Source organism: Carassius gibelio, chromosome B21 (genome assembly GCF_023724105.1).
Source record: "Carassius gibelio isolate Cgi1373 ecotype wild population from Czech Republic chromosome B21, carGib1.2-hapl.c, whole genome shotgun sequence".
Taxonomy (NCBI): domain Eukaryota; kingdom Metazoa; phylum Chordata; class Actinopteri; order Cypriniformes; family Cyprinidae; genus Carassius; species Carassius gibelio.
In genome coordinates, this window is record NC_068416.1 from 23,793,718 (window position 1) to 23,807,428 (window position 13,711).

General features: G+C 35.4%; 2 protein-coding genes across 2 annotated transcripts in view; both read left to right on the top strand.

Moving 5' to 3' along the window:
- Window positions 1-1,222: 1,222 nt before the first annotated feature.
- Window positions 1,223-9,750, top strand: LOC127985707 (angiogenic factor with G patch and FHA domains 1). The gene is made up of 16 exons (XM_052587774.1): window positions 1,223-1,303; window positions 1,390-1,448; window positions 2,019-2,239; window positions 2,362-2,461; window positions 2,552-2,739; window positions 4,011-4,148; window positions 4,222-4,422; window positions 5,545-6,061; window positions 6,205-6,307; window positions 6,385-6,436; window positions 7,291-7,392; window positions 7,492-7,657; window positions 7,792-7,871; window positions 8,885-9,012; window positions 9,145-9,244; window positions 9,349-9,750. Exons 3-16 carry the CDS (start codon window positions 2,036-2,038, stop codon window positions 9,553-9,555), a joined length of 2,286 nt encoding a protein of 761 aa, XP_052443734.1. The 5' UTR covers window positions 1,223-1,303; window positions 1,390-1,448; window positions 2,019-2,035; the 3' UTR covers window positions 9,556-9,750.
- Window positions 9,751-10,496: 746 nt separating this feature from the next.
- The window catches only part of LOC127985706 (high affinity cAMP-specific and IBMX-insensitive 3',5'-cyclic phosphodiesterase 8B), a 48,298-nt gene continuing 45,083 nt past the window's right edge, over window positions 10,497-13,711 (top strand). The window contains exon 1 of the mRNA XM_052587772.1: window positions 10,497-10,870. Coding sequence (XP_052443732.1) covers window positions 10,826-10,870 — 45 coding nt within the window. The 5' untranslated portion in view covers window positions 10,497-10,825. The remainder of the gene's footprint in view (window positions 10,871-13,711) is intronic.

Below are 13,711 nucleotides of genomic sequence, written 5' to 3' on the forward strand. Positions count from 1 at the left end.
GTCAGCTGTTAGTGTATGCACTGAATGAGTGTGTGTGTGTGTGCGTGTGTGTGTGTGTGTGTGCCACTCAGATGACAAGTTCTTAACCCGTCAACTTAATGAAGTCACAACTTTAGTGTAGTAATTTAAAAAAAAAACTTCACTCCTGTGATAAGCATCCCGCTCTCATAAATTATTATGTTCTAGTGTTTGTGTAAAGTTCACAGTTTTGTTTAACACCTAAAGAAGCACATCAATAATGTGTTTCAAGCCTTCCATTAAAACTATTTATGCAAATGCCAGTTAGCAGCATTACCATGCAAGCAGTGTGAAGGAAAGCAAGGTGGCGTAATACTCTTGACTTCCTATTTCCTGTCTATTATGGCCCTCTATGCTTCCTTCACATTAAACGCACCTGGGTCTCATCCTCTTCACCTTGCAGCCTGACACAGGTGTTAGAAAAAACACGGTTTTAATTTGATTTAGTCTCATATCCTGAATGAAGGATGTCACAGACTGTTTGGCTTCCAAACTCAGAACTTTCTAGACTGGAAGGTTAAAACATGTAACATAAAGAAATCCATGATTTATTAAACATCTCTTTGAAACGATGGATGGAGTGTAATTTCACTTGGCTGTACTGCCCTCTGCTGCCCAAAATCAAATTGTCATAAAGGTGATGCTTTATTAAACACCAAATGCCAGTTAAAAGGGGTTACATAAAAAATTGGAACACTTATGTATATTTTATTTTATTTTTGAGGTTTTTATTTATTTAGGTTTCACGCTAATATTCTTTGATGCACTTTGCAACACTGAGAAAATGTTGAAAAAGATCTTAATAAATTAGTTGTATTTTTATATACACACAGTGCCTGCAAAGATACATGGACCCAAATGTATCCATGGTTTCTAAACATTATGAAACATATTACATAATACTGTATATGTATAAGGTTTATATGAGGTTTATATATAAAAATAATTGGCAACTACTAGTGTTGCCAGTTTTTATAGTTTTTAAAGTTTTTTTTTTAACCAAACCAATTTGAGTACACACACACATACACACACACACACACACACACATAAATAAAAATCCTCTACAGCCAACTAACCAAATACATATATATTTTTTATTTCTCTTTATATGTCTTTCCTTTGCATGATGTCACTTCGAGAAAAAGCACTGATGAGCACCGGGGGCGCTGTGGAATCATAGAAAGCCGGAAGTGACGCAGAAGTAAGTAAGCCATGACATCACAAAGTGAAAGTATGGCAGCGTCCGTTGAAGTGGAATTAAAGTTCATCACGTTTGCTTCCTGTAACGCACTTTACGCTCAAACAAACTTCTACACGAATATCTGTCCAGTGCACAGTGGTCATATGATGTTTATCTTTGATTTGCAGATTGACGCGCGCGCAGGGAATCTGGGAACGCGCAGGGAAAACGGGTGATTTAAATACGGGTGAGGATAATGTGGCATAGAACTCAAAACACAGCTCATGTATTGCTTAATGTTTTATCATTTCCTATATTATATTAAATGAGTTAAGACCTTTAGATAACTGTTATTCTCAGATTATTGCAACGTTTTTAGTTCTGCTTACTTATTTGCATGCTGTATATATTAACCAGTCCTTAACTGATTAGTTGGTCTAGTTAAGAATTCTCAAGTTATTTGATGCCAAGAACTACCCAAATATATATATATATATATATATATATATATATATATATATATATATATATATATATATATATGAAAGCTTGGAATTCACTCCTTCAAATATATTCAAAGCTGTTTAGAATGTATTATAAAAAAATTCCTTAGATAAATAAAAGTGACACAAAGGAGATAATTGTTGACAGAAATTGGAACTGATTTTATTCATATTATTTTATCATTTCTGTATTTTAAAATGTATTGATGTGTTTTTAACTTAGTTCTTCAGATTTTATAAAAAATTATGTCACATTTTAATTCTTTTTTTTTCATGCAGAAAACTATACTTTCTTATTCTAATCTACGTATTAGGTAGAACATCTTCAGCAATGGCTGCGGAAGGAAGCCCAGACCCTGAATCCAGTGATCCAGGTTTGGAAGCAGAGCTTGTGTCTCTGAGATCACAGGCAGAGGCGCTGCGACAGGAGCTGAAGACATGTCAGGATGAACTTCAGAAGTTACAGAAGCAGCTCAGCCAGAGCGAACGACTCCAGAAGACGACAGAAAGCTACAATGAAGACCTCAGACATCAGGTGAGGACAGTTGATGGTTTAAGGAACATTTTGAGGTTCCCAGAACTTGACCAAATAAAAGACAACAATCGTGACAGTCCGCACAAGATTGTTGATTACATTGTGTCTGTGTTGCTGTTTAGGTTGATAAACTGAGCACAGAAATCCATGAGCGAAAAAAGAGAGAGAGGGAGAAAATGGATGTTGAGACTCAGACGGAGGAGTATACATGGACAGAGACAGGTTGCTTTTCATCTTTCATTTTCTTTGTTAATATTCCTGTCATCTGCAGCATTGATGTGTTAATTGAAAGTTATTTTCTATCTGAAACAGATTATTATAATTACTACTATGGCGGGTATTACCAGTCAGGAACAGAGACGACAGCAGAAGCACAGGAGAATGTCGTCATGGAAAGTCAAGGATATTGTGAACCCACCGAGGAGCATCATGTAACAGCTGAGACGGCTCCAGCCAATCCTGAGCCACCAAATGAATCAAATGATTTTCCAAAGACAGAGGTATGAGAAGTGTTACTGAAGTGTGGTTTATTTCTAAGAATAGATCAACCCAACTTATAGAAAAAACTATCTATATTATGGCTAAAATGATAAAAAAAACACATCACAAAAAAATAAAAAATGGCCAACAAGTAGCCAAAACTGTTAAATCGTATAGTCAGAACAATACCGTGTATAGTCAAAACAATGTATATTATGGATAAAATTATAAAACATATCACAAAGAAATTAGAATATGGCCAAAAAAATATACAGAACTTTTAAAATATAGCCAAAACAATTCAAAGTGTAGTCAAAACAAACATTAATATGGCTAATTGTTAAATCATATCACAAAGAAATTAAAATATGGACAGAAACTTGACAAAACAGTCTGAAATATGGCCAAAATAATACAGCGCAGTGAAAATTATAACTCAAGCACTTTAAATTCAGGCTAAATAAATATTCAAATGGATAGAATAAGGACAATATAAACAAAACAATGTTTAAAATATGGACCACATAATCCTAAAGATTTTGGCATAAATGTAGCAAAGAAAGAAAAAATAAAATAATAGCTATAGATTCTATTTACACTGTAAAAATTTTACTACTTATTGCGAAAAGTGGCAATTATCTGCACCTCGGTATTGTAGTACATTTGTAAAACAGTATGCAATATTAGTTTATTTAATTTAATTTTTTATTTTAATTCAAATTAATAAATGCACGCCACTTTATTGGGACAATAAAGCCCTCCCTACACCTACTCTAACTCTACCCGATACTTTGATCATATTCTTAATTTTCATTGAAAATAAATGCTTTTCTGGTGTGTTTTGAAATTTGAAAATGGAGAAGAAAAGTTTGCCAGAAGGTGTATTCAAACCCAGGTTGATTGTGTTAAAATAACCATGTCACACATTTTACCATCTGCGCCACTGGAGCTGACCACTATTGGCTGTTTTTTGTAGTGTTGACTAGCTGAATCACAGGTTGGTGGGTGGAGTCAGTGTAGACATGCAATTTGCACTTAGTGTACATAGAGACTCCGTAATTAAAAACCTAAACTGTTTAGTCAAATTAATTTTATATATAACATGGCCACAATAACTGAAGCAGATACTAAAAATAGTCTGAAGTGTAATTTGAACAAATCAACATAATCACCAAAACAATATAAAATACAGCAAAATGATCAAATATTCAACTGAAACAAATGTAGCTGTATGCAGCCAGTAAAGTAGTAATTATTAGCCAGTTTCTTGACTATGCAAACATGTTCTCAGGATGCCTCTGGAGAAGGCAGCTCTATAGCAGACATGCTGAGAGCAACGGCAGAGGAAGCGTTGAACCAGACCAACTTTGTGTTTGATGAAAGCTCCGGCATGTACTACGACCACAGCACTGGATTCTACTACGACTCTGTAAGATGTTCTTCTCTTGGAATGCTTGACCATTTGAACGCCTGTGTTAATGTGTTTTTTCCTCTTCCCTCAGTCCAGTCAGCTGTACTATGATGCTAACACAGGCATGTACTATTACTACGACCCAGACAGCGGAAAATACCAATTCCACTCTAGGATAGAGGTGTCTACAGCACACCCCGAAGTGGAGCAGACGCCACAGAGGAAGACCAAAGATTGGAAAAACAGGAAGTCGGTGAAGAACACAGATAAAGCTTCCTGTCCCGATGGAGGGGTGAGATGCACACGGACACGCATTGTCATTGCATACTTTTGTGGTCACAGAGATTTGTGTTTTGTGTCTCAGTTTTCAGTATTTTTTTCAAACCAAAACAACTTTCTGGCTTCTGGTTCTTGCTATAGCTGAATTGAGTTTTGGTTCATGAGGGTCTATAGAACAGTCCAGGGTCTCAGAAATGGGTCACTTGAGCAGTCGTTGTCATGTTTGTTCATGTTTTTGTTGCTGTTACGTGACGTAGCCGTGTCTGACTAGTCGCAAGATGTGGGCCAATGACGTCATTGTCTCAGAAAATATACGGATTCGCTGTCCACACAAAAATGCAAGGTGGCTTTTTCAAATTGACCCACTCTGGGACCTGGTTTCAAAAATTATTGTTTTACCCTCCCAAAACGCTGGATCTTTGTGGACGAAACGCAAATATGATACAGAATTTATGCATATACAGATGTTTTTATTCACTAATAAATGCACTACTATTTGGGATCAGTAAATTTATTTTTTGTTTAATTTTTTTTATATAATTTTTTTAAAATAAAATATTTAATATATTATTCAGTATGGAAACATTACATTGATTAAAAGTGCATTGAAACATTGATAATAATAGCATATTAAAACCAGCAAATCAGCATATTAGAATGATCTTAAATAGTCTATATAATGACATTTTAAAAATATATTAAAATCAATACTGATTTAAAAAAAAAAACTGATTTGTCATTTAAAACTGTAAAAATATTTCACAATATTGTTTTTTGTGTTTTTCATGAAATAAACGTTGCTTTGTTGAACATAAACGATAAAATAATAATTATATATTATTATTATTTTTTTTATTTTTTTTTATTTTTTTTAGTTTGTAATCTTTAGAATCTTTCTTTTAGATTTTATCTTAAACCTGGTTTATTGTATTTGATTTAACATTTATTGATGGTGTTTTGTTTGGGGCATCATGCAGTGTCAGCTTGTTTTGCATTACATTTCCTTGAACTAACTCAAAACTGAGACTCAAGTGGACCTTGAAAGCAAATCCAAATCTTACATTTTCACCTCAAACCAGTGTAGAGACACTTTTTTTGCGGCTTCCTGATTGGCTGAGTGTTTGCTCATTTACAGGACCATAAAGAGGCGGGTCCTGAGATTGTCAGACAGTCTGAAAACCACCACCGAGGCAAGAAGGATGATTCATCTTCACTTAAAAAAGGACAAAAATCTCGGTCCCAAAGCCCGCAGCGACCCAGCAGCAAAGAGCGATCCAGACAGACCAAGAGCCGACACAGAAGCAGAGATCGCTCCACGAACAGAAAGAAAACCCGGAGGCGGAGCAAATCACATTCTGATGACTCGCACAGCAAGAGTCGGAGAGAAAACGGGTCAAATTCTGATGACACCCACAGAAGAAAGAGAAAGAAGAAGAGGAAAGAGAGGAAGAAATCGTGTTCTGAGACCCGCAGGGAAAGGAAGTCACGCTCTGATAACGTGAGCGGTGAGAGTGAGCCGGAGGAGGGTGAGATCACAGAATCAGATGGAGAGAAAAAACTTTCTCCAGCATCATCATCATCCTCGTCTGCATCTCCTCTCCAACCAGAACATGACAGTCCTGAGAGCGAAATGGAAACGCAAATGCAGGAAGGTGAGGAGGGAAGCAAACATTGCACCCCCTGGTGGCTGTTTGGAGGATGCACAGTTATTTTTAATGCGCATCATGCCATATTTTGCACTACTCTAACATTTTATTTTTGTCTATTCGTTATGTGTGTGATTTCTATATCTCAGAAGCCTGGCCGCCGTGTGTCCGGGTAACTGTGGTTCGCTCTCCTGTGCTGCAGACGGGAACGCTCTTCATCCTCACGGCGGATACAGTCGCCACAATCGGCCGGTCCGTACAGTTGTGTGTGTAGTTCTGTTCGTCAGTTGCATTGACAAGTTAACATGTTTGAGTGTTTCGGTTTGCAGAGAGAAAGACATGAATCATGCCATCAGAATCCCTGAGATGGGAGTCAGCAAGGTAAAACAAACTCAAATCAAACTATACACACATTCTGGACCAAAAGCACTTTTACTATGACATTAACATTACATCTATAGTGCTGCGATTGATGCATTTTTATGTCTTGTAATAATGATCAAACACTGAAACATACTTCTAAATCTCTTGTTTATTTTAAAGTATCTTAACTTAATTTACAACTCATTTTACTTCTGTAATCTGACAAACTACAATTCAAAAGGGGATCGCAAAGATTTTTTTATTTTTAATTTTCTCTTTTATTGTCTCTCTTGCTTGCCAAGGCTGCAGTTAAATACAGTAAATAAACAGTTATTGTGAAAATAATATTGTGAAAAATTATTACAGTTTAAAATAACCATTTTATATTTTAATTTCTTTTTAAATGTGATTTATTTCTGTGATTTGAATGCTGAATGCATTACTCCAGTCTTCAGTGCCACATGATCCTTTAGAAATCATTCTAATATACTGATTAACTGCTCAAGAAACATTTTTGTGGGAACTATGATTTTTTTTTTTTTTTTTTTTTTTTTTTAAATGAATGTTTCCGGCTCATTTTTAGGATTCTAATAATAGAAAGTTAAACACAATTTATTTGAAATAGAAACCTAAATGTCTTCACTGTTACTTTTAGTCAGCACAATGCATCCTTGCTGAATAAAAGTATTAATATCTTTAAGAACAAAATGACTGACCCCATACATTTGAACGGAAGTTCATTTCTAAAGAAAAAAGTATAATAATAACACCAGGAATGTGTTTTAAATTATTAAACACTATTTATATGATTGCATTTTGACAGCGTTTTCTCTCCTTGTTGATGGTTTTCTACTCTTTATCTCTGTTTGTAGTCCCATGCAGAAGTTTATTTTGACCAGGAACAGCAGTGCTATATGCTGATAGATCAGGGAAGTCAGAACGGCACTGTCCTCAACGGAAACAGAATACTGCAGGTAACACAAACACAGCTGTTTTGTCCTAACATACTTTCACACACACTGCAATATGAGGACGTTTATCAGAATGTAAACATGTTTTCTGTGTCACTGCAGCCCAAAGTTCGCTGTGACCCCTGTCCTCTGACCCACGGAGATGAAGTGAAGATGGGAGAAACGGTTTTGTCTTTCCACATCCACATGGGAACAGCCACATGTGACGGCTGTGAACCAGGACAGATCATTGCACACCTGAGCCGTTATAAGAAAGACGACACCTCCGGTATGTATATACATGCGCACATGTTGGTGACATCAAATTAGCATCTTTGCATGATTCTGCTCATATTAATTAACGTCTAATGCTTTACGTTTAGGCATATTTTTGCAATGCATGCATATATCTGTATGTTTCAGGGACTGTTCTCAGTAAAGAGGACAAGGAGCTTCAACGACAGAAAGAACTGAAGATGATGAAGGTTAAATATGGTCTTAAAGTAGGTTTTTTAAGTTCTGTACTAGCTCTTTTGGTGGTAAAATATGTTTGATAGCACATAAAATCAGGTCTGTTTGTTTTGGCTTTGTAATGGTGTGTGGTCAGTGCTGCCCTCCTATGGTAAGCATGTAGACAGTCACTCTATTTCTAGGTGATGAAAGCTACAACAGGTATAATATATATTTATTTATTTATTTATTTTAAGGTTAATTTTTAATAATTCACTTTATGATTGTATTTCAGTTAAGGTTTATTTCTAGTAGCCAGATTTACCATATGTCCAGCATAATATTTGGAAGCAAGAAATAATGCTTTTATCCAGCAAGAAATAGGATTCAATTTCTTTACTTTATTTGTAATGTTTAAATTTACACTAGAGTGATTATTTTCACTAACTAAAATGTTAAAAAACATTATTTGAAAAAAAAAACATTATATAAAATGCAAAAAATATAATTTTTATTTTAAGTACTAAAATAACTAAAACTAAATGGACTGAAAATTTATAACCATTTAGTGATGACAAAGTATTACTAGAACTTTAACTGTAAATTAAAATAAAAAGTATATAATGTAAGTATATAAAAAATATTATTCTTATTCTAAATATTACCAAAATCTGTAATAGTTTAACTAAAATGATAATTTAATAATTTAAATGCTTACAAATGTCCTTCCAAGGGGGGTCATCCTGTGACTTTTTGGACGGACTCTTCTTACAAAGAAGAGAAATCAACTGCCTTAAAACCCACCCAGTAAACCGTCTACTAATGCCATGCTATCTCCCTGAACGCCCTTGCTTTATAGCCAGTTCTTAAGTGTTTTTGTTGTATTGTGGCTTGGTAATAAGTTGTTGTTGTTGATTTATTATATATTTTATAACCATAATTCAGAAAATCTAATTGATTTTGTTGTTTAAAGACATTTGTATTTTCAGCACTACTAGTTGTGTCTTAAACTTTTCACTACACTTGCCTTAACAAAGACTTGCATGTACATGTGTTTATGTTTCAGAGCAGTGATTATGAGGAGCAGAAGGCCCTGAAGAACAGCAGATATAAAGATAGAGCAGAAAACCGCCGGCAGACAGTCGGGAGTGAGGGAACGTTTCAGCGAAACGATGCTCCTGCTTCTGTTCATGTGTACGTAACCTATTCAGTCAAACATTTACCCCTGTAAAGCAGATCTGCACTACAGTAGACATCTTGCGCAAGAGTATGAAATCTTATCTGGGTTAAAACATGCTTGTGCTTTTTCTCCTTGTGTGTGTTTAGTGAAATCGGAGATGAAAATAAGGGTAGAAAGATGCTGGAGAAGATGGGCTGGAAACGAGGAGAAGGGCTTGGCAAGGATGGAGCTGGAATGAAGGATCCGGTAATACTGATTTATCCTTGTTTTGTTTACGCAGTGTCATGTGTCATGCTAGTGTGTGAGACTTACACTCACTTCCCTTGTGTGTGTGCATGTGTGTGCCGTAGATTCAGCTGCATGTGCGCAAGACTCAGTCCGGTCTTGGTTCTGGAGCTGCCGTGTCGGTCGAGGATGCTTCACTCACAAAAACCAAAAACCAGCGGAACTGGCAACGTGCGCGGGAACGCTTCTCTGATGCCTGCCAGGCTGACTCCGCCCATCCTGAAACCGGCCAATCCCCTAAAGCCTGGGTCAAAAGTCAGGACACAGAGTGACTACTTTGAATCTGATGCCAGACATGGCTATTATTTGGCTTACTTTTCCACTCATTTCAGTGGAAGACATTATTCCTATGAGGTTTGTAAATAGACACAAGTTAGTTTTAAAGATTGCTGGTCTGAGAGAGTGTGTTTTTGTTTACAGTGAAATTCAAAAACAGAATATCTTTGACAAATAAACAGTAAAAAACAGTACATGCATTCCTGTTTCTACATTTATATTAGATTTGCATCATAAAATTTAACTGTACAGTCCATACTGCATAAGAATTTGTACACATGGTTCCATTCAACAATACAGTATCTATAAATGCATATGTTTTTACAGTCTATGGTGTAATCACAACATACAGTCTATGATCACAACAACAACGTTTATCAGGCATCTACATTGCCAGCTGAGGAGATTACGAAAATAAAACAAGTGTTTTTTACTTTTTGTTTTGGGGGGGGTTTGTAACTGGAAATTGAAATGTGGGTTATCTGCTTATGCCAAAAAACTAATGTTGGAGTTAAACTATATAAACCTACTTTCAACTAACTTTAATATTGTAAGTTACCTGTATTTGTTTAAGTTATTATTACTTAATCAAAACAACCCAACTGCAGTTTGATTGATTGATATTACCTGGAATGCACAAAAAAAAAAAAATTCTAAAAACTAATAATACAAAAATATATACACACACACAAATATATATTAAATATGGTAATTGTTATTTGCAGTGGTGTAGCTCATTAGATGATCCTGTTCAGACGCTAATAATAATATTTGTATTATTATTAGCATTCCCATTACTTTAGTTTAACAATAGGCCTATGTAATTAGGCGATTAAAATTGTTATAATGTGTTATAATTTCCGTCGGGAATATTTATAATGAGAAATGTAATAGAAAATAGCTCGTATAATAATTATTTTTCAACAATAAGTAATATTTATGCAAAGTGATTGTTATTATTTTGAGTTGAGATGTCTCTGACACGAGTTCGCGAGATTCCCCTGATTGCGCAGTAGTGCGCGCGGAACCGGCGGCGCTAGGACCGCGCACTTGTCCGTTCTGTTCGTGTGGGTGAAAAAGTTCAACGAAACGTCGCCTACCTAAAACCTCAAAAACTTCCCAGACAGCCTTTTTGTCTGTCAGTGTGATCTGGTGGAGAGAATGCTGACAAAATGTGCTTTCCGCGAGGTTTTGACTCTAAATAGGTGGGATTTCATGTAACGTTACCGAACGTCTGAGGGCAGTTTGGACCGGGGACGGACAGAGATGAGCGCGAGCACACAGCTGCTGTCCAACGGACCGCGGAGAGAGGTGAGATTCACTCTGAACGATTCTAAAGCTTCAGGTCCGACGTTTTAAAGGATTTTTCTAAAACACGGGGTTGTTTTTTTTTTTTAAGACATCGAAGGTCGTTTTGTAACTGAGAGTTTGACGTTTAGCTAGATTAAGTTGAACCAGTGTGACCGTTTTGAAACCGCAACAAGGAATAACGCGACTCCGTGTTCCGTTCATTCTGTTCTATTAGTTAAAAGAATGAAGTTTAAATGGTTAAATAATATAGATTTTACCTGTTCTGCTGGGGGATAACGTAGGTCCTCCGTTAGTCCGCGCGCTCTTCATGAGAGTTTATAGTCCGTTTAACTGTTACGTTAGTATGGGACAGTGGGTTAAGTTGTAGCACTTTAAGTTGTTTTTTAGGCAAAAAAACGAAGTAATACAACCAAACGTAGCCTATTTTACCATGTGTGTTACTGAAATAATAAAATGACTTGACTTGAGAATGAAGCAGCTGTATAGGGCCCTAGTAATATAACTTCAGTGAACATGTCCACTGTTTAGAGTAAGTTGAGTCATTGGGGAATACGCGACAAATTTGCATTTTGAAATGTGAAAAGAAAAACATCATTTCAATATCTGAACTGTTACACACTGGAAAACCACCAGCATAAAATATGTGCTGTATATTTAGATCTGAATAGTTTTGACGTAAAAGTCCTTGAGAAATACTTAATAAAAATCAGATTATGTGTGTATGACTATAAACCAATTTAATTGCCATGTAGAAGATGTTTTTAAAAGCGTGTTAAAAGGTATGTTACTTAAACACCGATATACTTTTTTTAATGATTGACCCTTTTTATTATTTGTTGTACACCGTTTCCTCGATTAAGGGGTGACACATCTTACCCCACTCTCCCCTGTTAAGTGTAAGTGCAAATTAATAATGGTTTATTATGAGCGCCAATCTTTATGCACCATTTGTTCTTTAAAGAAGTTGGTTTTGTTCTGTGCTTACTTGGGGTTTCCTTTGAGTCACTGCTGGCATGATTGGTAAATGAGGCTTTTTTCTGGTCTACACGAATGTTACACTGTAACACTGAGAATTCCTGCTTTCCCTGTTACATTGTTCATATTAAGTTAGATTTCTGTCATTTCATCTGGACAGTATTGCAGTCCTCCAGCAGAGGGCGGTCATGGGTGGGCTTTTGTATTGAGAGCAGAAGATCAGGTCAACAATCAGCATAACATGCTGGACAGATTAAATCATCTGCATGAAGAAAAAGAGGAAGATTTATTTCTTTGATGAAGAGGGGATGTTGTAATCTAGAATACACGCTGTGTTGAACTCTACTGGATATTTGAGATTTAGTTGTTTAAAGCAAAGATTATAACAAATACCACTGTAGATCAAAAAGCTTCCAGTGGAGTGCCTAAATTAAAATGCTTTCAGCTTCAAGCCTAAAATATTATAAGCTATTCCAAAGTATAATGTGCACATGTAAGCTAATTCACATTTTGTAACTGTGGTACTTTGTAATTTCCATTATGAATGGCTGATTAAAGAATACTTAACAGTCGCATTGATAGTTCATGCATAATGAATCTGTTATTCACTAACACTGAAGAGGTGTAAAAGTGTAGCATTGCATTCTGGAAAAAAAAGTCACCTTTAATTGCTCTCTGCAGCACCAGCTATGATTTTGACAACCTGAACATTTCCCACTGCTTATCTAAATGTTTAACCACTGTCTGTTTTCTTTACTACCTTTGTATCTTTAATTTATACCAGGGATGATTACCATATTTTTATAACATGGCAGTGACATGGTGTGAGATTAACTTTACTGAATACTGTAGTATGTATCATGAAGACATAGTAGTACCATGATACTGACAGGGCTTCAGTTGCACTTTAACAGCTGGGACATTGTTATATAAGAGGTGATTGCATCATATAATAATTGTGACTTTTTAATCTCACAATTCCTTTTTTTTTTCTGACAATTCTGGGTGTGTACATCTCACAGTTCAGACTTTTTTTCTAAGAACTGCAAGATATAAACTCAGAATTTTAATTGTGAGATAAAAAGTCCAGTGTGAGCAGAAACAAGCTAAACAAGCTAAAAGTTCAACAAAAATTATATGTTTAGGGCCTTATGAAGTGTTTTATTTTTTCTTCACCATATGTTTTATTTTTACCTAATTCTGTGTTTTAGCATGTGTACTTATTTAAATGCATAAAAACAACTTAATTAGTTAAATTTGTTTCTTAAAATAGCATTATGAAATGTTTTTTTTCCCCCTCGGAAATTCTGTTGTATTTACATTTTTCTGATTATCAAATGATGGCATAAAACATTTAATTTAATTTATCTTTAAAATTTTTTATAAATTAAGCAAACTTAATTTTTGGTAAACAAAGGGGATTTACTATTAAAAATAAAACATGGGAGAAATGTTGTGTGATTATTCCTTATAAAAACTGTTTGTTTTATTTTAGTAGTAGTAGTAGTAGGCTATGTACATTCTGCTGAACAATAGTAATAGTACAAATGGCAAATACTTGTCATTAAAATGAACCGGACTTTTATTTTGACGGGTTACCGAACCTTTACAGTTCTGTGTATGTGATATGACGTGTGTATGGATATGACACTAGTTTTACTCAAATTAAACGGTCAGATGCTCATGTGTTCACGTCCTTATTTAGTGAGACGGCAGATGCTGAACTCACGCGCGCTTCCATGTGTGTAATAAAAGAAGTCGCGATTCTCCACCATTCATTAACACAGACACGCAGAACCTGCAGGATTCATATTTAAATATACTTTTCCGACTTAAGATTTACATATATTAGTCCATATCGTGATT

Excerpts from the sequence above, each read along its gene's own strand:
- LOC127985707 (XM_052587774.1), top strand. The coding sequence starts at position 2,036 with ATGGCTGCGGAAGGAAGCCCAGACCCTGAATCCAGTGATCCAGGTTTG. Across the intron at positions 7,658-7,791 it reads TAAGAAAGACGACACCTCCG|GGACTGTTCTCAGTAAAGAG; the intron begins GTATGTATATAC and ends TGTATGTTTCAG. Across the intron at positions 9,245-9,348 it reads GAGCTGGAATGAAGGATCCG|ATTCAGCTGCATGTGCGCAA; the intron begins GTAATACTGATT and ends TGTGTGCCGTAG.